This window comes from Odontesthes bonariensis, chromosome 24 (genome assembly GCF_027942865.1).
Source record: "Odontesthes bonariensis isolate fOdoBon6 chromosome 24, fOdoBon6.hap1, whole genome shotgun sequence".
NCBI classification, from domain to species: domain Eukaryota; kingdom Metazoa; phylum Chordata; class Actinopteri; order Atheriniformes; family Atherinopsidae; genus Odontesthes; species Odontesthes bonariensis.
In genome coordinates this window covers 3,731,929-3,759,334 of record NC_134529.1, presented here as the reverse complement: position 1 = coordinate 3,759,334, position 27,406 = coordinate 3,731,929, and the positions used below count along the sequence as shown (strand labels likewise).

Here is a 27,406-nt window from a genome sequence, read left to right as displayed (position 1 = left end):
ATGATTTAAACTGTTTGAAAATATCTCAGTGGAGTTCATCTGAAGCCAAAACTAGCTCTTAATTGTATTTACATGGAAAAGAAGATGGAGAGGAGGAGCAGAGCAGGTGGTAAACAGGTCACCGGGAGGAGGCAGCCGCCCCCTGACACCATGATGGAGTCGGAGTCGTGGTTTGGGCGGCACTGACTGCAGTCGTCTCCACAGAAGGAGCAGGTGGACATGTCGCTCCTCCACGTGGATTTATACATCCTGGCTGTCCTCCTCCCTGCAGGAGTCAGAACGGGTCACAAATGTCTCTTCGAAAACATTTAGTTTAATGTGCTAAGTTGGATATCCTCGTAAAAATGACATTTAATTACGATAAAAACAGGAAGACAAGGACGCCGATTTAACCAGCTGAGCCACACGTTGCTCCAGAAATGCTTCTTTATTGGTTCACCAGCTCCTGGTCCTATAGTTTATTATTGTTTTTATATTGTTCTTATGTTTTATTATGTTTTAACTCTTCAAATCTAGGCTAAAAATCTACTTATTTAGGATTGCTTTTAATACCCAGTAGTATGATGACACTTTTATCTTATTCGATTTTGTTGTATTTTATTGCTTTCGCTGTTCTTTTATTGTTTTTACTTCTTCTTCTCTTTATTTATTACCTGCTGTAAAGCACTTTGGTACACCATAAGGTTTGTCTGTAAAGGGCTGTATAGATAAAATACATTTACATTTACATTTATGTCTTATACTTCGTGTTGTTATTCATGTACAGCACTTTGTTTCAGCCACGGCTGTTTTTAAAGGGCTTTATAAATAAAGTTGAGTTGAAAATCAGTGCCTCAAGTTGAGATATTATAAAGGACGAATGTTTTAACTGTATTATCTAATCAAGATGAAATAAGGAGTAATAATCAGAAATAATACTTCAGATGGCAGCAAAATGGTTCTTGTAGTTTACTCCAAACCTAACAGAGGTAACGATTCAACCCGACTAACTTTTCCTGAGAAAACTGAGGAAAGCATTGTCAGAACCAGCTGTGTCAGCTTCAGTGTGTTTATAAGGATATTAAGGATCTGATACTCAGACTCAGACCGTCCTGCATCTTTAGGTACGAAAAGACTAGGGCTGGGTGAGTTAACTCGTTATTAAATATTTTATCACGCATTAACGCAGGTTTTTATTATTTATTTTATTATTGTAAAAGTATGTCGCTCACAGGCTTTTATTTTGTAAAAGTCTGCTGCTCACAGGCTTTTATTTTGTAAAAGTCTGTTGCTGTCTGCTGTGGAACAGGAAAAGAAAGTAATCGGCGGATCCACCAAACATGGAGAAGGGTACGGAACTTTTACTCGGCCATTTTCATTTTAAAGTTCTTCCAGACGGCGGAGTCGACAGAACCAAAGTCATCTGTAAACACTGCCAAGTTGAATTGTCTTCTCAGCGTAGTAGTTCCAGTCTAAAATATCACTTAAAGGCAAAACACACAACTAATAGCAGCAAGTCATTCAAGGAAACAGACAGTGGAGCGAGGCTTCTACATAAAAACTACAGAAAGATGCTGATGTTAAAAGTGTGTTTGCACAACAAATGTTATGGCACTTTCATTCATATGGCAGCACATTTAAAATAAAGCTAAATGCTAAAAGCTATACGCTACTTTTGGATTCATTTTTGGATTCTGCGTACAAATGCGATTAATCGTGATTAATCAGGGAAATCATGTGATTAATTAGATTAAACATTTTAATCGTTGCCCAGCCCTAGATTCAGGACAATGGGACTACAACCCCTCACAACCACTTGTGTCCACACGAGTAGATACCAAGACAGAAATATACCTTTAATCTCTTCATCAAATCAAACGGATGCAGGTTCACTAACTCTCGTGTGTCTGCAGGTGTTCTGTAAGCGATGAATTATAGCATAAAAGTGCAAACAGCCTTACTTGGTTCATAGTAATCGTAGATGAGAACGGTTGCTTCCTGGACTTTGGCCACTTTAAACTCTATGACCAGAGGAATGAGCAGACAGAACTCCTTTGTCGTCAGCTGGAAACACATCAACAGTTTCTCAGTCAGTCAAACAGTCGCGCTCAGAGCCGTGCGTCTACGTTTCATGGTGTTTCAGTGCAGCTCACAGAGTCCAGGTACAGGACGACTTTCCCCGGCTGCGTCTCCACTTTCTTCACGACGCTGTCGGACACGATGCCGTGCTGCTGCAGCCTGAAGCCGCTCAGCAGGCCCACCTCCATGATGGCCATGCCCGTCGCGTTCAGGCCCAGTTTCCACGACAGACTGAAGAAACATCACAACATAAAGAAAACTCATCTTCTTCTTAAAGGGATAGTTCGCCTCTTTAAAGGGACAGTTGGCCTCTTCTGACATGAAGCTGTGTAACATCCCATATCAGCAGCATCATTTCTGAACATCTTCTTACCCCCTGCTGCGTCCTGAGAGCAGAGTTCCAGCCTCGTTTTGGTGTTGATGAAGGTAGTCCGGCTAGTTGGCTGGGGTTTAAAAAATAAAGTGTTTTGCTTCTCAAAACAATATGCGTTCAACAGAGTAATACATTTGCATCACTAAATGGTTCTCCAGGAAAAAGTCAGACCTCACAATCTCTTGGCCCTATTTTCTCTCCCTTCGTATCACTGCCTGCTGTGCAGACCGAGCAGCAAACACCATAACAGGCTCGGCTGTCAGCAGGCATCTTTCCTTTCCTTCTCTTTCCTTTCCTTTTGTTTCCTTTCGTTTAGTTTCCTTTCCTTTCATTTCCTTTCCTTTTGTTTCCTTTCATTTAATTTCCTTTTGTTTCCTTTCCTTTCCTTTTGTTTTGTTTTGTTTTGTTTTGTTTTGTTTTGTTTTGTTTCCTTTCCTTTCCTTTCCTTTCCTTTCCTTTCCTTTCCTTTCCTTTCCTTTCCTTTCCTTTCCTTTCCTTTAGTTTCCTTTAGTTTCCTTTAGTTTCCTTTAGTTTCCTTTCCTTTAGTTTCCTTTCCTTTTCTTTTCTTTTGTTTATGTGCTGTGTAGACCGTGCAGACCGTGCAGATCGAAGTGCAGACCGAGCAGTCCCCTGCTTCCGAGCAGCAAACACTGTAACAGGCGCGGCTGTCGGCAGGCGGCAGCAGGCAGTGATACGAAGGGAGAGAAAATAGGGCCAAGAGATTGTGAGGTCTGACTTTTTCCTGGAGAACCATTTTGTGATGCAAATGTATTACTCTGTTGAACGCATATTGTTCTGAGAAGCAAGATGCTTTATTTTTTAAACCCCAGCCAACTAGCCGGACTACTTTTGTCAACACCAAAACGAGGCTGGAACTCTGCTCACAGGACGCAGCAGGGGGTAAGAAGATGTTCAGAAATGATGTTGCTGATATGGGATGTTACACAGCTTCATGTCAAAAGAGGCGAACTGTCCCTTTAAGATATTTTCAGATATTTTCTGACACCCCAGTGCCTGCTTTTAAAACTCACTCATGGTTAAGTCTGTGTTCTGCCCCTGTTTGTGTGATGTACTGTGATTTCCCTTCACTTTGTTACACTTTCTCCAACATGAGTGTGTTTTTAGGGGCTAATAATGATCAGGATGTTCGATGCACATCTTAAGATAAGATTCTGTTGTTTTTCTCACATCTTTGTTGCCGCCGTTTGCTGTGATTTGGGCCTATTTAAATAAATAAAGCCGAGTTTAACTGAACTCAACTGGGAAACTTCTCACCTGCTGCAGATGAACAGATCCCCATAGTTCATGTCGGTGTCGTGCAGCTCGATGTGCAGATCAAAAGCTTCGTGCTCGCTGACGTCTCGCGTCCTCCTCATCAGCTCCTCGTTCCTGATGTTGTAAAACACGTTCAGCTGAAAGAGAGGGTTTAGGAGAAGAGAAATCAGGGTGAGATTAACACTGACCAGCAGGTCAGTGACAAACAGCATGTGGTTTAGTATTTAACTCCAATAGTTCAGTCCCGTTACCTGAAACAGAGCAAGTCCGTGACCTTCTGCCGTCACCCAGAGCTTCAGCTCATCTTCTGGCTCAATCTGAAACACAAGAACCAAAATGGCCGTGTTCTTACAGATAATTTGTTGGTTGTTGAAACCTGACTGACCGCCATCAAACATCAGAATGTCTTAAAACGCCCAACAGCAATTAATTTAGCTGCTAACTCAGTTTTCTATGAACTCTTTATATCTAATCAGCAGAAAACGATGCAGCTCTTCACAGAATTAATCCACACTGTGATGCACATGCACGTCTATTCCTATAACCATAACATCTGTTGTTTGGGTCCGTTAACGTGGCTTTGAGGTCCACAGAACCTTAACCCGACTCCCTGGGATGGTTTGTTTCTCCAAACCGGACTACAGGAAATTCACATTTTCACTGAAGGAACATTTCCCTGAACTTTTCCTGACATTTGGATAAAAACACTGCTTACGAAATATGAAGAAAGAGAGCTCTACGAGCTATTTATTGCAATTTAGTGACAAGATCCTTCTACAAGATGCCGTGTCTGTCGCAGCTTTAAGGAAGCAACAGTTTCAATCAAAGATGTTTGTGGACTTTAAATTCAAAACGACTGCTGGTCATAGTAGGAAACAGCCGCTAAATAATCTTTGAAATGTCATTTTCAGTTAGCTGAAGCAGCTAAATCGTGGAAATGGATCCATACCTGCCGACTCTGGTGGAGCAGGTAGTTGTCCTGGTTGATGTCGAAGGAGGCGACGGCGGTTAAAGTGCTGCTGGTCACTCTGATGGTGACGTCAGAGTGGTCAGACCCCCCGAGAGCTGCGACTGTGGACAAAGCCTGCAGAGCCACGACTGTGTCCTGAGAGAAAGTGAGAGTCAGATGGTGTAAATAAACGAGGAAACAGCTGCTTTCTATGTGAAGATTAAGATTTACCAGTCAAAACGATCACTTTCTCTCTGTTTAACTCTTTAATGCTGATAAATCACAACCTAAAGCACAGAAAATGTTCCACAGGTGGAAATAAAGCAAAAAGCCCTTTAAAGAAAAAGGCTTCACATGGATTAAAGTGCAACATTTCTTTAGATTTAAAAAAAAAAAAAAGAATAATTTGAACTTCTCAACTCTGTGGCTTATTTATCTTCATCTTTCCAGCGAACCAAAAGTCAGTTAAAATGAAATGAGTGTGTTTGGCATCCATCACAAACTCATAAAAAAATACACATTATTTACACATGACGTGTGACTCTTTAATGTTTATTTATGAGAAAATATTAGTGTAGGAGTTGATTTAAATGATGGATTTATGAGTAAGATCTGACCTGAGTGCTTCCAAATCCCCCCCTGTGGTTTCTCTGCTGGCTGAGCCACTTCATGAGCCCGAGGCCCTCTGAGACCTGGTTCAGCCGGTGTAGAGACAGCAGCACGTAGGACGCCAGCTCGATGTCTGCGGAGGGAGGCTGCCACGACCCCGCCAGGCCGCCGTGCGGGGACGACCACGTCGGCACGCCGTCTGCTCACAGAAACAGGAAGGTGTTGGTGAGACTGAGTCAGAGTACGGATCAGACAGCTTAATTACAGCTTAGTCTTCTGCAAACCAGAAACCATCAGTTTTTCCTGTCAGCATGTAAAAGTAGACAAACAGAAGGTGCGATACCTACGGAGCCCCTAAAGGGATATGGAGGGATTTTTTTTTTTTTGCGAGATCTCGCAAAAGTATTACAAAATTAATCAGGAAAGCCCACAGTTGCAAATATGCAACATTGCATAAAATGATCAAAAATAGCCCAATTCCAAAAATTCCAAAAATATTGGTTTATTCCCAAAAATGCAAGAAGAGCCAAAATGATTTTTTTCAATGATTATTCATATGCTTGGGTGCTACAAGGTTAAGTTGATAAAAGGCTGATTATGTGACTGATTACTGATTATGTTCTGAAGGCGCTACTAGAACCTTTTTGTAACTCGGTTGATTTTGGAAGAGTTCCTGTGTTTCGGTTTTATGTTATTTTAACTAAAACTGGTTTTGAAGCCTCTTGGTTTGTTTGATTTTGTTTTGCCTTCATTTTGAGTTTTGTTAGGAGTTTTGAATTCCCTCCCTAACTTAAAGATGTAATTATTTGTTTTGGAGTTTTGTTTTATTTAGGGTGTCGTTTTAAGACCCCTCTTTTGACTTGTAGATTATTGTAAAATTTCAGCTTTAATTCCACGAAAAAGAAAACTAAACAATAAACACTTAACTATTTTTACCTTTAAAACATCTGGGTTTTTTTATTACTATTTTTTTTCTTTAATCAGCTTCTCCTGATCTGTTTGGGACATGAAACCCTTCATTCTGGATATGTTGATAGAAATGATAGAGATCATGTTCCAGCTACTGATATTACGAGCCAGGGTGGTGGGAAATAACCCCAACTCAGCAACAGCCCCATTAAACAGAGGCCGATAACCAGAGTGGGACTTAAAAATCAGCCAAAGTTCAGGTCTGAGCAGCTGTCTCTAACTTTTGAGGGCGTCTCCATTAAATTCTTTAAGGGAAATGCAGAAAATGATGCAGAATAAGCAGCAATGCAGGATCAGGATCAGTGTTTATTCCATCTAATCAGTCTCACTTCTGTGTCGTGCATGTGCTTGTGTGTGTTGATGGCGTCTTCATTTGGAAGCTGGATGTCACCTTATATGTGTAATCGAGCTACATTTAGCGAATCCAACACAATTTTTCATTAGCTTGGTTTCTCACTCCTCTGGCCAGTAAAATTCCCAGCATTCATTCTATAACAATTGTCCTTGTAAAGTGGGAAAAAGACAGAATAAGGTTACTGATGATGCATAGCCTCCCTTACCACAAAGACGTTTCAGTTCCATCCAGTTTATTTAGAGTCTCAAAGGGTTAAGAGTCAGAAAAACAGTAGATGTTGTTGTGGTTTTACTGGGAAAATGACTGACTGAGCCAGAGTTATTACTCTAAATGGTATTATTCACAAGGAGTGAAAGGTAGAGAGTACATCAGGAGTGGTATGAGCCTTTTACTCCCTATTTCTCCACATCAATCCTTTAAAATGCTCTCGGCTGTTGTCGTACCTCTGATGTTCGCCCGTCCCATTAGATCGCTGAGTGCCATTTGGGCGGTGGAGCTTTCTGCCAGAGCCAGAGCGTAGCTGACCAAGCCCAGGCTGTAGTTGCTGGAGACGCCCAGAGCCAGCCGGCTCTCCAGGTACATCAGTGCTGCTGAGACCTGGGTCGCATACTGAGCCTGACAGACAAAAAGCAGGGATTATGAGACCAGATCATCTGTAGTTTCATCTCTCCTCAGCTATAAACAGACTGATTATCAAACAGCAGAAACAGGGTTTTAGGTTTTAAGTTTTAGGCAACATCCCTTTCAACCAGGGCTGGGCAACGATTAAAATCTTTAATCTAATTAATCACATGATTTCCCTGATTAATCACGATTAATCGCATTTGTACGCAGAATCCAAAAATGAATCCAAAAGTAGCGTATAGCTTTTAGCATTTAGCTTTATTTTAAATGTGCTGCCATATGAATGAAAGTGCCATAACATTTGTTGTGCAAACACACTTTTAACATCAGCATCTTTCTGTAGTTTTTATGTAGAAGCCTCGCTCCACTGTCTGTTTCCTTGAATGACTTGCTGCTATCAGTTGTGTGTTTTGCCTTTAAGTGATATTTTAGACTGGAACTACTACGCTGAGAAGACAATTCAACTTGGCAGTGTTTACAGATGACTTTGGTTCTGTCGACTCCGCCGTCTGGAAGAACTTTAACATGAAAATGGCCGAGTAAAAGTTCCGTACCCTTCTCCATGTTTGGTGGATCCGCCGATTACTTTCTTTTCCTGTTCCACAGCAGACAGCAACAGACTTTTACAGAATAAAAGCCTGTGGGCAACAGACTTTTACAAAATAAAAGCCCTGTGAGCAACAGACTTTTACAAAATAAAAGCCTGTGAGCAACAGACTTTTACAAAATAAAAGCCTGTGAGCAACAGACTTTTACAAAATAAAAGCCCTGTGAGCAACAGACTTTTACAAAACAAAAGCCTGTGAGCAGTTGACTTTTACAAAATAAAATAAATAATAAAACCTGCGTTAATGCGCGATAAAATATTTTTAGGCGTTAAATAATTAACGGATTAACGCGATAATAACGAGTTAACTTGCCCAGCCCTAGTTTCAACACCTGTTGACTCAACATGCTGAACAGAAAACACAGACACTGCATTAACAACACGAGAGGCAGATGTTTGCTGATGCTCCTGCTCCAGTAAAGTGACATGTAAGGAAACCTTGACCGTTGGATGAGTTCGGTGGCGTCTCCTCGGTGTTATGAGGCCGTTAATCCAACTTATCCCATTTCTAAAACGGGGTTTGAAACTTGAAATAGGATATTTTTAACACTTTTAAGCCCCAAACACGAGCCCATGAGTCTGGTTACCCAGCAACCAAAGGCATTGATTACCCATATATTGCCTTTCAAGACCAAATAGATAATGTCAAGATTATTGGTATTTGAATACAAATAAAAGAAGACATATGACAAACACGAGTTATAGCATTTGTGCTACCTGTCAAGCCTTTTCGGAGGGCTAAATTGTGAAGATCCGAACAGATAATTAAAGGAAAACAGGAACGTTTTGACCTGAAGATTGGAATACAGTTTATCTGGTGCTCACCCTGATGTCAGAATCCTCCAGCAGAGCGATGAGGACGTAAGCTGTGAGGGAAACGGGCCCGTCCAAACCTCCCTGGAGTTCGGTATGAATGACCCTGCCGGGCTCCAGGAACCTGCCGTCGGCCCCCTGCTGAGCTGCGATCCATGCCGCCACCTGATCCAGCACGCCGGTTTCGATGGCGATGAACGGCCGCGCCTGCAGGAAACACCTCAGCACGAAGGCAGAAAGCCTGTGCAGAGGGAGCGTCTCCCATCAGCGTTTCGCAGAGATTTCCCGTCCACATTTGAAGCTGTTTTTACACGTACCAGGTGCTGCCAGACGAGTCCTGCTCTCCGAAGGCACTGAAGGAGCCGTCTGCTCTCTGGAAGGACAGCTCCTGCTCGTAACCTGATGAAAAAAACACAAATTCATGTCCCAAATCGACACATTTTACTAAGCTGAAGCAGAAGTTATATCCAAAATAAATCCACCTGTTTCAAGAGTTCCAGCAAAGCAAGTTTTACACTCTTAATACTACACAATCTCAGCATCTTAATAAGATCTTCTGATAGTTATAAGCCTTCCCGGATTGATGAGTTTGTGGATGATCTGCTGGTGTACCTCTCATCATGTAGCCCGTGGCCCTCTCAGTGGCGTCCGAGTCGGCCTGTCCTGTGGCGCTCAGATACTGCAGGACGAAGATATTTGGAGCAAAGTGGATCATGTTCTGCTCCCCACAACCGTACGGCATCTGGATCAGCGAGTCCAAACCACTGATGGACGGTCCAAGGATGTCCCCTGGATTAAGATATGGCACATTAACAACACTTATTTTCCCACTGTGTTGAACTGTATGTTACACGCACCAGGTGTCCCTGCAGAGATAAGCTAACCTCACACCTTAAAGCAGGGCTGCAGAGGTGCAACTCCAACCTTTTTCCACAGTAAAAAGGGAAATAGGTACTTAAAGGGATAGTTCGCCTCTTCTGACATGAAGCTGTATGACATCCCATATCAGCAGCATCATTTCTGAACATCTTCTTACCCCCTGCTGCGTCCTGTGAGCAGAGTTCCAGCCTCGTTTTGGTGCTGATGAAGGTAGTCCGGCTAGTTGGCTGGGGTTTAAAAAATAAAGCGTTTTGCTTCTCAGAACAATATGCGTTCAACAGAGTAATACATTTGCATCACAAAATGGTTCTCCAGGAAAAAGTCAGACCTCACAATCTCTTGGCCCCATTTTCTCTCCCTTCGTATCACTGCCTGCTGTGCAGACCGAGCAGCAAACACCGTAACAGGCGCGGCTATCGCTAGGTGGTTGAATGCAGTGATACGAAGGGAGGCAAAACTAGGGCCAAGAGATTGTGAGGTCTGACTTTTTCCTGGAGAACCATTTTGTGATGCAAATGTATTACTCTGTTGAACGCATATTGTTTTGAGAAGCAAAACGCTTTATTTTTTAAACCCCAGCCAACTAGCCGGACTACCTTCATCAACACCAAAACGAGGCTGGAACTCTGCTCACAGGACGCAGCAGGGGGTAAGAAGATGTTCAGAAATGATGTTGCTGATATGGGATGTTACACAGCTTCATGTCAGAAGAGGCGAACTGTCCCTTTAAACACGCGCCGGTTGTGTCCGTGTCGTATGAGGAAACATTTCAGCCTGACAACATGACAAGGGGCGGAGCTACCGGCCACCAAACACCTCCGTCAGATGTGTTGCTATGGAAACCAGAACAGACCCAGCTGAGGAGAAGGAGCTGAAATGGTTCCAGGAACTGAGGGCCGTGGTCCCGAGTTCCTGTATGTGCGAATGAGGGAAAAAACGGCCCCGTTCCTGAAAAGGTTCTAGGAACTGCTGAAGGTTCCTACAGTGGGAATGAGGCATGAGGCTAATGTTTCAAATGAATGAGTTCTGAAGTTCACTGTTTGCTGATTGTTATTTGGGGACATGTGGTGAAGTTCACGTACCGACGGCCGTCACTGAGACTCTCTGGCTGCCCTCGACAACATCTGGCGGGAAGGTGAAAGTCACGTTTCTGGAGAGGCTCATCTGGGATGCATGAAGCTCGAGCAGCATCGAGGAGGAGAACGACTGCTCGAGTCCTTCGGCCTGCGGGACGCACAGCCGGGAAAGAACGGACACAAACAGAGCAGGTGAGAGATGATTCTGCTAAAGAGCAGAACTTTACAGGCAGAGCAGGATGTGGAGCAGCAGGCGAGGCTCCGGTCTGATAGGCTCAGCTTTCATCGTCACCTGTAGTTATTAGGGCAACGATTAAAATGTTTAATCTAGTTAATCACATGATTTCCCTGATTAATCACGATTAATCGCATTTGTACGCAGAATCCAAAAATGAATCCAAAAGTAGCGTATAGCTTTTAGCATTTAGCTTTATTTTAAATGTGCTGCCATATGAATGAAAGTGCCATAACATTTGTTGTGCAAACACACTTTTAACATCAGCATCTTTCTGTAGTTTTTATGTAGAAGCCTCGCTCCACTGTCTGTTTCCTTGAATGACTTGCTGCTATCAGTTGTGTGTTTTGCCTTTAAGTGATATTTTAGACTGGAACTACTACGCTGAGAAGACAATTCAACTTGGCAGTGTTTACAGATGACTTTGGTTCTGTCGACTCCGCCGTCTGGAAGAACTTTAAAATGAAAATGGCCGAGTAAAAGTTCCGTACCCTTCTCCATGTTTGGTGGATCCGCCGATTACTTTCTTTTCCTGTTCCACAGCAGACAGCAGCAGACTTTTACAAAATAAAAGCCTGAGAGCAACAGACTTTTACAAAATAAAAGCCTGTGAGCAACAGACTTTTACAGAATAAAAGCCTGTGAGCAACATACTTTTACAATAATAAAATAAATAATAAAACGGGGGTGGTTTGTGGCGTAGTGGGTTGAGCAGGCGCCCCATGTACAGAGGCTACAGTCCTCGCTGCATGTACATGCATATGTTCGAGTCTCGCATCGGACGGCCCTGTGCTGTCCTATCCATTAAAGGCACAAAAGTCCCAAAAAAATAGAATAAATTGAATAATTTTTTTTTAAACTGCGTTAATGCGTGAAAAAATATCTATCGGCGTTAAATAATTAGCGAGTTAACGCGATAATAACGAGTTAACTCGCCCAGCCCTAGTAGTTATCAAATATGATGTCGCTGAAGAATAATGTGTTCCTTATAGCTTTATGTTCATAATCAGATATTTTACAGTTAATTTGTCATGCTGACGTTTGAGTTCACATCGTTGGAAAATGGCCAAATTAAAAACATGAAACCCTGTTTGTAATGCAAACATTTTTTTTCACAGCACCTTGACGAGCACCGTCCTGCGGACGAAGTCGGACGCCGCAGACGACATGGCTTTCACAGAGATGGGGATCTCTCCGAGGACCAGCGGCCTGATGGGAATGAGGACAGTGGCTCCGCTGTCACTCTCGACGTAAACCTGACGAACGCTGGGCATGGAGAGCAACTCGTTGTCTGGGAGGACGAACTCGAAGCCCTCGCTGTCTGCAACAATAACAGTGACCTGCAGACAAAGACACGGAGAGTCGCCCAGATCGAGTTTAACGCGACACAAAAAGCGTGCCGGGGGAAACAAAGAGCAGATTTGATGAGCTCTTTTTTTGTGCTGAAGGATTTGAAGAATAACAATGTTCTTGTATGGCATCATGTCTTCACAGTAAAGCTATAAAAGCACGAATGTCACATTAAATTACAGCAATCTGATGCCCAGAACAACCGCACATTCACCACAGCTGTAATCAAACACCTGCAATGTTCTCGTGTTTCTAAACGGTGATATATAAGCAGATCTATACACACTGATAAACACTTGTATCTTCTATGCTTGTAATGGTATTTCATCTCTTCTCTCCAGCGCTGATGATGCTGTGTTTGGTTTCCTCCAAACGTGCTGCTGTGCATTCTGAGCAAACATCTCCACTTTGGTCTGGTCTGTCCAAAGGACATTGTTCCAGAAGTCTTGTGGTTTGTTCAGATGCAGCTTTGCAAACCTAAGCTGTGCTGCCATGTTCTTTTTAGAGAGAAGAGGCTTTCTCCTGCAGCCCTTCCACACAAGCCATACCTGTTCAGTCTGTTTCTAACTGTGCTGTCACGGCCTTTAACCTTTAACATGCTAGCTGAGGCCTGCAGAGTCTGAGATGTAGCTCTTTGTGTTTCTGACCTTGGGGTGACCTTTAACCTTTAACATGCTAACTGAGGCCTGCAGAGTCTGAGATGTGGCTCTTTGGGTTTCTGACCTTGGGGTGACCTTTAACCTTTAACATGCTAGCTGAGGCCTGCAGAGTCTGAGATGTAGCTCTTTGGGTTTCTGACCTTGGGGTGACCTTTAACCTTTAACATGCTAACTGAGGCCTGCAGAGTCTGAGATGTGGCTCTTTGGGTTTCTGACCTTGGGGTGACCTTTAACCTTTAACATGCTAACTGAGGCCTGCAGAGTCTGAGATGTGGCTCTTTGGGTTTCTGACCTTGGGGTGACCTTTAACCTTTAACATGCTAACTGAGGCCTGCAGAGTCTGAGATGTGGCTCTTTGGGTTTCTGACCTTGGGGTGACCTTTAACCTTTAACATGCTAACTGAGGCCTGCAGAGTCTGAGACGTAGCTCTTGGGTTTTTAACCTTGGGGTGACCTTTAACCTTTAACATGCTAACTGAGGCCTGCAGAGTCTGAGATGTAGCTCTTTGGGTTTCTGACCTTGGGGTGACCTTTAACCTTATGGATGTATGTGAGCTGTCACACATTTTCAACCAAAGACACATACTGAGTCCTGATTGGTCCAGGAGCCCCAGCATTTCAACACACACATTTTTTACTACCAAAAAAAAGTGTTAAATTCCTAAACGAAGCAGACTGACCTCCTGGTCCTGCTGGAGGTAGTTGAACAGAATCACCTCCAGCACCAGCTCCTCTCCTCGGATGATGTAGGCTGGAATATTCAAGGCCAGGAAGAAGTCCTGGAACACTACCAGCTACAGAACGGGAAAACTACGTCACATATCCTCCTAACAACTGAAGGCAGATACAGGAGTTTAAATCAAAAGCAATAAATGAACAAGAAGCACTATAGAAGGGGAGGTGATGGAGGCGGTGTGAATACCTCTGCTGGTAGTTCGACTACACCCAGACCCAGTTTTTCAGACAGGACAAAGGCGGTGGCGCTCCATGTTGTGATGCTGTCTGGCACCGTCAGAGGGATCCTTTTTGTGTCTGAATCACTGTAGAAAAAACTTTTAATGTCAGTTAAATGAACCAGAAGTCCCACAGAGACAGAATCACAACTTTAAAGGGACAGTTCGCCTCTTCTGACATGAAGCTGTGTAACATCCCATATCAGCAGCATCATTTCTGAACATCTTCTTACCCCCTGCTGCGTCCTGTGAGCAGAGTTCCAGCCTCGTTTTGGTGTTGATGAAGGTAGTCCGGCTAGTTGGCTGGGGTTTAAAAAATAAAGCGTTTTGCTTCTCAGAACAATATGCGTTCAACAGAGTAATACATTTGCATCACAAAATGGTTCTCCAGGAAAAAGTCCGACCGCGTCTTTCCTTTCCTTTTGTTTCCTTTCCTTTCCTTTCCTTTCCTTTCCTTTCCTTTCCTTTCCTTTCCTTTCCTTTCCTTTCCTTTTATTTCCCTGCTGTGCAGACCGAGCAGTCCCCTGCTTCCGAGATGCAAACAGCGTAACAGGCGCGGCTGTCGGCAGGCGGCAGCAGGCAGTGATACGAAGGGAGAGAAAATAGGGCCAAGAGATTGTGAGGTCTGACTTTTTCCTGGAGAACCATTTTGTGATGCAAATGTATTACTCTGTTGAACGCATATTGTTCTGAGAAGCAAGACGCTTTATTTTTTAAACCCCAGCCAACTAGCCGGACTACCTTCATCAACACCAAAACGAGGCTGGAACTCTGCTCACAGGACGCAGCAGGGGGTAAGAAGATGTTCAGAAATGATGTTGCTGATATGGGATGTTACACAGCTTCATGTCAGAAGAGGCGAACTGTCCCTTTAACCAACACAGGAGGCGATAAATCAAACCTTTATTCAGTGTGATACGTAATTTAGACAAGATTAAGTTCAATTTGAACAAAGTTGAAGCCTCAGAGTTCACTGAGTGGTGGAAGGATCAGAATATTAAGCTTGCTGTGTCTGTCATGTGTTTGTAATTCTGTGTAAAATACGCATTATGTCCTCTGGTGTTCCATGAAACTAAGACGCTTTACCATAGAGACAGGAAAGAGACTCCTTTTATCATATTTTCCATCCAGTTTTAGGAAATATTTACCCGTTGTTTGAGAAAACTCTGATTTTATGGACGAAATGGTAAAGGATTTAGTATGACGACATCTCGGAGAGAAGAAGTATTAATTCTGTAACACCTGCAGTAAAAAGGCTCCAAATTCAGATTCAGTTTATGAACGAACCTGCTCACACTGCCATCTTCCACAAAGAGGCTTTACATCTGGTCTTAAGTTGACTTTTAACTCAAACTGAGTGAGGTTTTTTTAGTAAATCTACGCAGAAAAGGCAGCAATGATGTGTCACCCTGTGTTGATATCCATCCAGATCCAAGTCTCTGGGAAATTCTGACGCTCGTGCGGCTCCTGTTGTTGCTCCATCGATGCATCATCTGTGTGGTCAAAGGCAACGATTCCCTCCCCAACTATTAAGAGGAGCAGTGTTAGTTCCATCATTGCACATTTGAAAACAGCAGAAAGGGAGCTTCTGTTTAACACTTACAGAATTCAGCGTGGACTAAATGCTCCGTCGTGTGTAAACTCGCATCGGTCATCACCACAAGATCACAAGTCTGCACAAAAAAAAGCAGATATTTCATCCCTGAGTGAGCGACAACAGCCTCAGAAGCTGCTGAAACTGCTCGAGTAAAGAGTTGATTTACAAAGAAATGTAAATGTAAATGTACTTTATTCATACAGCCCTTCACAGACAATCATTTTGATGTACAAAAGTGCTTTACAGCAGGTAATAAATAAAGAGAAGAAGAAGTAAAAACAATAAAAGAACAGTGAAAGCAATAAAATACAACAAAATCAAATAACATAAAAGTGTCATCATACTACTGGGTATTAAAGCCATCCTAAATAAGCAGGTTTTTAGCCTGGATCTGAAGAGGCCCAGGTCAGAAATAAGACACAGCTGGGCGGGGAGCTTATTTTTTATTTATTTATTTCTTTATTTAATATTTAATATTTAATATTTAATATTTAATATTTAATATTTATTATTTTTATTTTTTTGTCACCCCCTTTTTTGTTTTTATTTTCTTTGTGATTCCATTTTCTTGTTCTTCTTTTAATGTACCGCTCTTTGCCCTTCTAATTGCCCTTCAGGGATAAATAAAGTTTTTTCCTGATTCTGATATTCCAGAGCCTGGGGGCAGCTTTGGGAAAAGGCTCGCTCACCCCAGGGTTTGTATTCTGACCTGGGTACTTCCAGCAGAAACTGATCTGTTGACCTCAGAGCTCTACCAGGACTGTTAAAAGCTCAGATAAATACGACAGGAGCTTTAAAAACCAACATTAAAAGTTTAAAATCAGTTTTATAAACGACAGGAAGCCGATGGAGGGAGTTAAGAACAGGAGTGATGTGCACACGTCTGTTGGCAGTGAAAGGGAAGGAAAAAGTTTTTAAATTGCACAGGATTCAAAGAGCTTCACAAAGAACGGAAAATGCATTCAGACGAACAAAGAGGGAAGTTAATCACAGGACAAACAGATGAGGTTTATCACTGGGGAGACGCACCTTGAAGATGGAGTGTGGATCTCCCATTCTCATGGTTTCAGAGTGGGCGTCGGCCGGGGATACTCCGAGCTCCTTCAGCACCTGTGAGAGCAGCGCCGTCAGCCTCAGAGCTGCTACTGTTACAGTCCCCAGAGACCAGCAAAACCAGCACTTATTGTTTAAAACCAGTTCCACCGAGCAGAGCCAACACAGGGCCTGCTGCTTTGGTCCATGTTGAACTGATACTGGGGTGTGGAGGCAGACTGGGTTTCACCGGCCCGCCCGAGGGCAACGATGTGCCGGGAAACGTTCAGGAATAAATGCAGAGAACATAAAGCTGGGAAACTGTTACTCTGGAGGTTTATGGTATTCATCAAAACACAGGGTGGAGTGCTGTAAAAGCAACAAAGCATGTTATGGAAGGACGTTTTGTCTCGTTAACTCAATCTAACAAGTAAATGTAGATGCATTTCTGCCTTTAAACACTGAAATTCACCCAGATTTTTAAATAGTTGAATGATATTCTGCACGGTGGACGTGGAAATAAGGATTCTTTGAGGAACATTGTTTAAGTTCAATGATGTTTTCACGCATTTGTTAACAAACTGGAGACTGTCGACCCATCTTTGCTCTTTGTAGCAAAAAAATAATCTCACTCCCTGCTGACATCAGCCGTTTGAAATGAGTCTACCTCATTATTAGCTTTGAATTCAGCCCTAACAAAGGTTTATTACAATGTGAAAAAGTGGATGTACAATAAAAAACGAGATGCAGTAGTGTACCATACAGTTAAAGAGGTAAAGAGGAACAAAATAACTCTCAGTTCTGTGCATTGGAGTGTAATAGCTATTAGGAATATACTCAGAGAGCATTTGGTAAATTCATTTCAATTAAATTTAATTTATAAAGCGCCAAATACAACAAATGTCATCTCAAGGCATTTAAACAATAAAGTCCAATTCAAGCCAATTGGAATTCAATTCATAATAATCATAATTATTTACAAAATAATCCAATTCATTCATATGGAGCCCATTCAACAACAGTTTCCTACACTGCAAAAAGTGAAATCTAAGTAAAAAGAAATATCTTAGATCAAAGGGATATATGCTTATTTTTTGTCCGATAAGATAGTTCTTCTTAGTAAGCAGTTTTTATGTTAGACTGTTTCACTTGTTTTAATTGTTTCTGTCCTTAATTATCTAAATAAGATATTACAACTTGTTACTGAGATGTTAGGACCTGTTTTGAGTAAGTACATGCTTGAAGCTGGAATATCAACAGTTTCCAAGCTGGTTTCAAGAAATATAAGGCCCAGTGCATACCACTATGTCAAGATAATGGCTCTAGCATTTACTTAATTTGAGAATATTTTTCAATATATTGAGAAAATAGGCCACGTGTATTTAATTAGAATCAAGAAAAATGTACTTGTTATTAGTTAAAATACACTAATTCTAAGGTATTTGTGGGTTAATTGAGATTAGATATTTTTACTTGTTTTGAAAAATCTTGACAAGCCACATTTTCTTGTTCCATTGGCAGATAATTTTGCTATTTTTAAGCAAAATACACCTAAGTTTTGTACTTTTTCTTCTTGTTTTTGAAAGCTGGCTTTTTGCAGTGTAGCTAAATGAGAACAGCCTCTAACCGTTTCCTTGGTGATGTCATTGTGCGATCCCGCCCAATGCGTCGCCTTGTCGACCACCAGAATCCCGACCAGTGAGCCGGGCTCCGACACAGACACCTGCAGGGTGACCTCCTCAGCTGGCCTCCTCTGGGCGTCGCTCCAGCTCAGAGACACCTGCCAATCACAGGCTGATCAGTTCATTTTGAAATGTACTCATTTGTCCATAAGATCTGCCCAGTAAAGATCAGGAAATCACCTTGTTTTGTAGAAACTGGGCGACAGGCAGCTCCAACACGTCGTTGACGATCTCTCCGCTGGGATGTACGCAGAAGGCGATGATGCAGGCCAGAGGAGCCCAGGAGGCTTCTGGGACCAGAGCCAGATCTCCTGAGCTCCTCCCAGCAGAAACAACCTGACCTCTGGACTTCACCTGAAGTAAAAGTAAATGTACTTTATTTATACAGCCCTTCACAGACGATCCTTCCGGTGTACCAAAGTGCTTTACAGCAGGTAATAAATAAAGAGAAGAAGAAGTGAAAACAAATAAAAACAATAAAAGAACAGTGAAAGCAATAAATTCAACTAAATCGATTAAGATAAAATAAGATAAAAGTGTTATCATACTACTGGGTATTAAAGCCATCCTAAATAAGCAGGTTTTTAGCCTGGATCTGAAGAGGCCCGGGTCAGAAATAAGCTTTGGGAAAAGGCTCGCTCACCCCAGGGTTTGTATTCTGACCTGGGCACTTCCAGCAGAAACTGATCTGCACTGGAAAAAATGCCCCTCCAAAAATAAGTAAAAAAAAACAACAAATAAAAGACGTTTTTGCTTGAAATAAGCAAAAAAATCTGCCAATGGAACTAGTGAAAATCGGCTTGTCAAGATTTCTTGAAATAAAATGTGATATTTAGGACTTTTGAGATAAAAGTGATCTTGAAATTAGCTTAAAAACCTCTTCAAATGAAAAAAAAAGCTTGTTTCATATGATATGTGACTCAAAACAATTTGTTTTCAAGACTTTTTCATTTAACAAGATATTCCAGATGTATTGTCTTCAAACAAGTCCCTATATCTGGCTGAAATGGTGCTTGTTAGGCAGTTGTGTCTTATATTAAGTGTAATGAGATATTTTGACTAGAAATGAGACAAATATACTTGTAAGACTTTGATTTTTTCCAGTGTGTTGACCTCAGAGCTCTACCAGGACTGTTAAAAGCTCAGCTAAGTGCCCCAATGAAGCTATTTCTATACGTCCCTTACCAAGTAGTGAACCTCAGCCATCGGAAAATTTCTCTTGATCTGCAGCCGGAGGAGTGAACCAACCTGCACGGAGGGGAAGATGGTGATTTAAGTGGTTGCATATGTGCACGGAGGTAATTATAGATCTTTATCAAGGTCTGAAAAAGCCTGCAGCTTCGCTTTAAGACACACACAAAGTCCTCTTTGCTGTCGGTGTCCTGATGCACCAGAAGCTGCAATATTAGACGCTGATATTAAATGCTCCAATATCATTTTTCACAGTTTACTTAGAAAGAAATGAAATGAAACGGTGCTCATCAGAGGACGGAGAGTTGGGATCACAACATTAAACTGAGTTTCAGTTTCATGAGCTGGTTTAAGAAGAAAAAACTCTAAGAAAAGTCTGTGGTTTAGTCTGAAATGCACAGCTTTGCAGCATTAGTCTTCGAGCTTGGATGAAGACTTACAAACACACTGTTTTACTACGTTTAATGCATGAAAACTGACCCCAGAGGACTCCGTCTGTGATGATTTTAACACCGAAGGGACAGAGTGAGAGCGGGGCGGCGTTTTTTACTGCTTTTAACCAAAAATATCTGTAAAATTCTAACATGTAGAATGTATTTTATATGCGTTACCTGTGCAGGATCGGAGGGTTTCTGAATCTGCAGGTAGGTGTGACTGGGAGAAGTGTAGCTTACGTAGAGCGGAAGCGTGCTTTGGCAGTCTTCAAAAGAAACCTGAAAAGGGAAAAAAGAAGATAAAACTGTCAAGAAGCCTTAAAACTATTCATTTTTTGGCTTGGTGTTAGTGAATCTCCCACCCTAGTTCCATTCATATTCTAAATGCCTCCAGTTTGCTTTTAAAATCTGTTAACACAACATTTTATTCCATCTATATGTAGACGACACACCACTTTACATTTCAACTGATTCTATTAAAAAAGAAGCTAAACTGAGCACGAGTTCAAAAGGATTTGTGGGTGTTATTCGCTATATGGTGCAGAATGGTCCAAGTCCAAGAAAACTTCCTGGAAAAATGTGAAACTAAAAAAATAACAGACCTTTAGAGGAAAGAAACACCAGGTTTTCACGTAAATAACCCCCCAAAAATACCGTCTTTTAATTAAATTGACATTTTAAAGTCTACTTTGTTATGTTTAAAGCATAAATTTAACATCTGTAACTTACGTCAATGGTCAGTACTTGTGTTGCATTCATGACCTCTATGTAGAGAGGTATGACTCCGTCTGCAGGGACCAGAAGCTCCATGTATTTTGGTGGAATCTCCTCCGGACTGGTCCACAAAGGACCTGAAGAGTTTGATGGATCACGCATCACTTCTTCCTGTTTCATCATCCAACCCCACTGACTTTCCTTCTGCTGCATCACAGACACTTTGACCGTCTTCTGCTGATCCTCCGGCGACAGCGGCTGACCGTTGTACGTTGATATTTTCAGCTAGAAAATCAAGAAAAAAACCCAACTGTATGAGAACGTATACTCCAAACATGTCCCAATAATTCTTAAAAACACAAGTAAAAACAGACGGATCTAAGGAAGTACTTAAAGCAGCAAATAATGCTGCTTTTCTTACCCTCGCAGTGAAGCTTAAAGAGGGCCTCAGGATTTTGGGAAAGTCCTCAAAGGACACTTTATATTCGGTTTTTGCCATAGAAACCGTCTTTGAGGTGTTATATGTGAGACCTGAAAAACGAGTCAGGAATACACAACATGGTGAAATGTCAAGGACAAACTGATTGTCATGCAAAGGTCACAGATATTAAAAACCACCACTCCATTGGTGATTAATTCAGATCACCTAATAATCCTCAGAGTTGTCCCCGCACAGGTTCTACGTCGGCATTACTGACCATCTGTGGCTGTTTCGTATAAACACTGACATGAGATGTATATTTGCTCGTCAAATTAAGTAAACAGAACTTCCTTCCAAACCCCCCCTGTGGTTACAGATGTTGGTAGAGACTGAAACAACGAGGTCGTGGATTCAAGCGGCTGAAATGAGTGTCCTTCAGAGGGGGCGGGGCCTTAGAGATGGGGGGAGGAGCTCCACCATCAGGAGGGAGCCACTGCTCTTCAGCATAGAAAGGAGTCAGCTAAGTTAGTTTGGCCATATCCAGTTCGGAGGAAGCCCCGAGGCTATACATCCCATCTGGCCTGGGAACGCCTCGGGATCCCCCAGGAGGAGCTGGAGAGTGTCGCTGAGGAGAGGGATGTCGGGGTGTCCCTCCTGGACCTGTTGCCTCCACGATCTGACCTCAGATCAACGGAAGATAATGAATGGATGGATGGATATATGAATTTTCCTCATCTCTTTTTGAGTGCTCCCTCTTTTTTGGAGGCTAATATCCGGAGCCCTTTAGGTAGGGATGGGAATTGATAAGATTTTTACGATTCCAATTCCATTTTCGATTCTGCTTAACGATTCGGTTCTTTGTCGGTTCCCTTATCGATTAACTTTGCATTAACTTTGTTTAGTTTAGCCGAGGACATGCTAACGTTGCTAACGTTGCTAACGTTGCTGGGTTCAGAGTTACCGACGTTAATCATTCATTCATAGTTATTGCATGTTGGTAGTATTTCCTCCCTTTGGTGAAATATTCACTTTGCAAGTTGCCCTGTTGTCGTCTTTTTTAGGGATGTGTAACCAAACTTTCGAGCGTTTGTACCGCTTGGGCGCCATGTTTACTGTTGGCTGCTGGCTGCGCTGGACTCGCCACGCAACGTTGCGTGGTGACGTCATTCGCGCCCACTGGAATCGATGAGGAATTGAAACACTGGGTTCTCAACAAGATCTCGATTCCCATCCCTACCTTTAGGCCACTACGCCTGAGCCGGTTGCCCCTCAGCATAACATCCATGGCTGACATTTTGTATTTCAGTTGGATGTTTGGTTTTGTGTCACCAACACTCGTTAGCAGAGAGGCAAAACTCTTCTCTTGGTAAATCAAGGAGATTTTTCATGTAGCACAAAAAAGATTTTGATCTGGTAAAGTATTAGCATCCGTTTTCCCAAACCTAACCACATTGTTTTTACGCCTAAACCTAACCGTGTAGTTTTTTACAATCTAAACCCTACGAAACAGTGACTGAAAGGAGCAGGAAACGGCATCTGAAAACAAGTTGTGTGTGTAGCTCGACCACCAAACCCTCCAGATGTTTTCCACTATCAGATGTGATAAAAGCTTCTTTTCTGGGAGTTCCACAAGAAATATGTTGTCACATTAATCTATAAAATCTAAACTGAATTACCTGTCAAGTTTTCCATCACATCAACCACAATTGTTAGAAACTCCACGTGCTCATCGTAGAGCATCATTCCGTCAGAGTGATGATAGTCGGGAATATAAAATGTGAACTCTTCAGTGCCGTCAATCTGAATAAAAACAACATTTATTTTAGGTTATTTTCACAATAATGCACTGAAAAGTGTAAAAGGGGAACATTTAGACTCTACAACCAGTAAATAATTAGGATTTTATGCAATTAATTTAGATTTTATAGTAATTGTAGAAGAATCTGTTGCTTCAGCACAGTTACAGACCTCCCTGCCTTCACTGTAAGCTTCATCTGTGCCGTAAAAATGATGAATGAACGTTATGTTCATGTGTCCCACAACAGGTTTGCCGTACATGTACCTGAGGATGCAAAACACACAGCGAATGATTATCAGGTTCATGGCGGTTAGAAAACAAAGCGGGTGAAACAAAGGTCTGACTTTGCAGTGACGAAGCCCTGCAGAGCGTCTTCGTGATGATGAATGACGTCCGGAGCTTTTATCACCACCTCAAACTTTGGCAACACTGCAACCAAAGACACCATGAATGCATTTAAGTTTGTTTTGGACGTTTTTAAATGTGTTTTATGTTGGGGGGGGGACTTACCGTAATGAGCCACAGTGAAATGCTTCATACTGGAAACGCCCTGTGCAACAGACAGAAGATTAAAATCTTTTAATAACAGGAACAATATGATTTCCTCTTTTTTTTGCCTCGCCAGCAGGGAGGAAGGCAAATTACTACATTTTTATCCATCTGGCAGTTACGTGGTATTAACTATTAACATTTAAAACTCCTTTAGCTGCTGGCATGTTAGACATGCTCCTGTGATTTCCCTCGAGTCTATCTTCCTCCCACGGCCCAAAAACATGCACGTTAGGTTAATAGGTGATTCCAAATTGACCGTCGGAGAAGAGTGAGTGTGCAGGGCTGTTTGTCTCTGTGTTGGCCCTGTGATGGAACCCGTTACTACCCAAGGTGTGCCCTGATTAATCACGATTAATCGCATTTGTACGCAGAATCCAAAAATGAATCCAAAAGTAGCGTATAGCTTTTAGCATTTAGTTTTATTTTAAATGTGCTGCCATATGAATGAAAGTGCCATAACATTTGTTGTGCAAACACACTTTTAACATCAGCATCTTTCTGTAGTTTTTATGTAGAAGCCTCGCTCCACTGTCTGTTTCCTTGAATGACTTGCTGCTATCAGTTGTGTGTTTTGCCTTTAAGTGATATTTTAGACTGGAACTACTACGCTGAGAAGACAATTCAACTTGGCAGTGTTTACAGATGACTTTGGTTCTGTCGACTCCGCCGTCTGGAAGAACTTTAAAATGAAAATGGCCGAGTAAAAGTTCCGTACCCTTCTCCATGTTTGGTGGATCCGCCGATCCACTTTCTTTTCCTGTTCCACAGCAGACAGCAGCAGACTTTTACAAAATAAAAGCCTGTGAGCAACAGACTTTTACAAAATAAAAGCCTGTGAGCAACAGACTTTTACAATAATAAAATAAATAATAAAACAGGGGGGTCCGTGGCGTAGTGGCTTGAGCAGGCGCCCCATGTACAGAGGCTATAATCCTCGCTGCAGCTGGCCCCGGTTTGAGTCCCGCATCGGACGGCCCTGTGCTGCGTGTTGTTCCCCCTCTCTCTGCCCCCTGCTTCCTGTCTCTCTGAACTTTCCTATTCCTATTTTTTTTTAAATAAATAAATAAATAAATAAAACCTGCGTTAATGCCCGATAAAATATTTATCTGCGTTAAATAAGTAACGAGTTAACTCGCCCAGCCCTAATAAAAATTTATATATATGTAGTTATTTACAGTCCTAGTTGCTTTAATATCTCTGAACTTTTAACGGCCAACAACAGAAACGAAGCTCCGTGAAATCTTTTACATCCTGAACCTCGACTCGGTTTTTTTCTTGTTTTGGCCCTGTGCTGCGTGTTGTTCCCCCTCTCTCTGCCCCCTGCTTCCTGTCTCTCTGAACTTTCCTATCCATTAAAGCCACAAAAGCCCCCCCAATTTTTCAAAATTTCAAAAATTAAATAAATAAAAAAATTAAAACCTGCGTTAATGCGCGATAAAATATCTATCGGCGTTAAATAATTAACGAGTTAACGCAATAATAATGAGTTAACTCGCACAGCCCTAATTATATATATATATATATATATATATATATATATATATATATATATATATATATAACCGAGGAGCTCATGCATTCTTTCGTAAGGGCCTCTTGTTGGTCACATGAAGCCAACTTACTTTGACTTCAGTCTCGATGGTCCATTGACCCAGAGGAGGGTTTTCAGACAGCTGGAACTCTTTGGACACAACGCCAAGGACGCCGTCTTCATCCAACCACTGCCTGAGCAGGTTCCCTCGCGGATCCTTTATCAGATGGAGAAACGAATGAAAGGGTGATCTAATTTATCACTGAAACCACGTTAAGCGGCAGTGTGGTGTCGGAGCACGTGTTTCCTGTGTTTTTCACAGAATAATTCATTAATATTGAGAATATGCGACACATCGGCCTCTTTAGGAGCTCTTCTCGTATCTCAGTGCTTCTTTCAATCGTTCATGAAAATGCTAAAATATTTCAGATTGTGCCATCAGTTATATTGTGTAAAACGCTGTAAAAATGCAGCATTTTACGGTGTGAATCATATGTGTGCAGGATGGTGTCAGACTCACTCTGATGAGGATATCCACCGGGCTGACGTACGGCCTCCCATCGGAGCGGACGCACACGGCTCTGATCTTCACGTCCTGCCCGGGCAGGTAGTTCAGTTTGTCGGTCTGAATGAGGGTGGAGATGCCTTTACGGTCGAAGTGCAGCTCTGTGGAGTTGGAGAAGAACAGGACTCCGCCTACGTGACCTCTGACCTCCAGCCTGTAAGAGCGGCGGTGGCTGTCCTCGGCCTCATTGATCTGCAGGGGGGGCAGATCAATGAGGGCGACATTACCAACAAGTAGAGAAACAAACTAGTTCTAGCAGACAGTTATGAACTGCTCATGTCGGTTGACTGAAGATAAAATGCTTCTTGTACGACAAAAGATGAGGGACGATGGGAATAAAGCTTTATTTTTTGCTTTTAATGCAACAACAGGGATGAGATGGAAGCATACTTACAGGTGGCAGAGTCAGCAGCCTGGTCGAACCTCCTTTGACCGTAGCCGAGTTTGAGGCCAGTGTCTGTTTGTCATGAAGAATGTGGGCGGAGACATCGACGGGTGAGGGGCTCAGGATGGTGACCGACACCGATGTCGGGACTCCAGCTTGGAGCGCTTTGGGAGCCAGCAGCAGGTAGGAGGGCTGAGGGTCGGGCCTGAAAAACACACAGCGTGGGCAGCCATGAGTCAAACACACCTGAGCTGAACACCTGGGGGAGGGAACAGACCAAAACTCCCAACAGGAAACACCTTCAGCACCAGCAGGTCTTACTGTATCAACATTAGGGGTGTGCAAAATAATCGTCATGACGATGCATCGCAATTTTAATTTTCGCAATCTACTGCATTGATTCTTGACGCCAATTATTGATTTATTTATTGATTTATTTTATTTTTTTTATGCCTTTAATGATAGGACACATGCAATTGATGCATTTCGCTGCAAGGGATGTTTGCAATATTTTTTTTTTTATATAGTTTTATAAAGCCTATGCACTTTTTTTTGTCTGTACTGATCATCCCTATTTTGTTATTTTAAGTTTTATAAAACTTAATCACTTTTTGTGATGAGTGTGTCCAGTAATAGTAATATTTGTGTCCAGTAATATTTGTTTTAATGGCAATACCTCCAAAAGTTGTTTCAACAAATACAGTTATGAATTGATTTGCTTTGAGTTATGTATCAATTGAAGACACTATCCAGATCACACACAGCCAGTCAGCCACTGGTAATGGCTGTATTTTTTGTTAAAAGTATGTTCAGTGAAAATATCGCAATGCATCGCGATGCATCACAATAATTCAAGTATCGTGATAGTATCGCATCGTGGCATGTGAATCGTGATTCGAATCGAATCGTGACTTCTTTGCCAATACCCACCCCTAATCAACATGCAGATTTTTCTACATTTCACCTCCTAAAACATGTTCAACTTTGATTAAAGAATGAAAACTAAACAGATGACAATGGAGCAAGATCTCAGATGGCCCCTTTAAGCTGTCCAGGTGAGTCCCCGGCTCTTTACCTGCGGGTGGAGCGCTGAGCGGCGGAGAGGACGACGAGGCCAAAGATTCCCAACAGCTGAAGACGATCCATTTGGATGAGGGAACTTCTCACTGTGCTGGAGCCGGTGATGTCGGTGGTTACCTTCATATAGCGACCGCGCCCTCCTGCTCCTCCTCCTCCTCATACTGGATCACCTGATGAGCTGAACTGGTCTCAGCTTACCTGAATCCCCAGGAGAACGGCTGCATTTCTGGGTGTTTCTACTGTGATTCAGATCAACTTTACCAAAGTAAAAACAAACAAAAAACCCAGAAAACTGTAACTAAGATATTCAAAGTTAAAGTATTCACTGAGGTAGAATGCCCCCTGTGTCAGATATATATGTATATATATATATATATATATATATATATATATATGTGTGTGTGTGTATGTGTGTACTTTTTCCTTTATGCATGAGTGTGAAAGCAGATTTGCATAATTTGATTTGTAGATGGTCATTTATTCTGTCTATAAAACTTCACCTAATGATCATTTCTATCATGAGTGATTGATTATTGGTTTGTAAACATTCAAGTAATCTCAAATGTCAACACAGACACCCTCACAATGCTTCTTTTGAATGTAAATGTGGAGATTAGTGAATATATATATATATATATGT

The 27,406-nt window shown here is 42.1% G+C and overlaps 1 protein-coding gene across 1 annotated transcript; it reads right to left on the bottom strand.

Annotated features, from left to right (window-relative positions):
• cd109 (CD109 molecule) lies at positions 1-26,889 on the bottom strand. Its single transcript, XM_075459780.1, has 32 exons — positions 26,762-26,889; positions 25,696-25,891; positions 25,257-25,493; positions 24,828-24,953; positions 23,164-23,203; positions 22,998-23,082; positions 22,824-22,917; positions 22,532-22,655; positions 20,856-20,965; positions 20,450-20,719; positions 19,898-19,999; positions 19,281-19,343; positions 18,276-18,449; positions 18,041-18,193; positions 16,411-16,491; positions 15,388-15,457; positions 15,193-15,310; positions 13,754-13,871; positions 13,512-13,625; positions 11,944-12,162; positions 10,594-10,735; positions 9,245-9,421; positions 8,950-9,031; positions 8,645-8,873; positions 7,032-7,203; positions 5,273-5,463; positions 4,656-4,811; positions 3,958-4,023; positions 3,707-3,843; positions 2,133-2,289; positions 1,941-2,043; positions 1-265 (listed from the first exon to the last, which is right to left on the bottom strand). The coding sequence occupies exons 1-32, from the start codon at positions 26,887-26,889 to the stop codon at positions 69-71; spliced, it is 4,431 nt and encodes a 1,476-aa protein (XP_075315895.1). The 3' UTR covers positions 1-68.
• Positions 26,890-27,406: the final 517 nt, after the last annotated feature.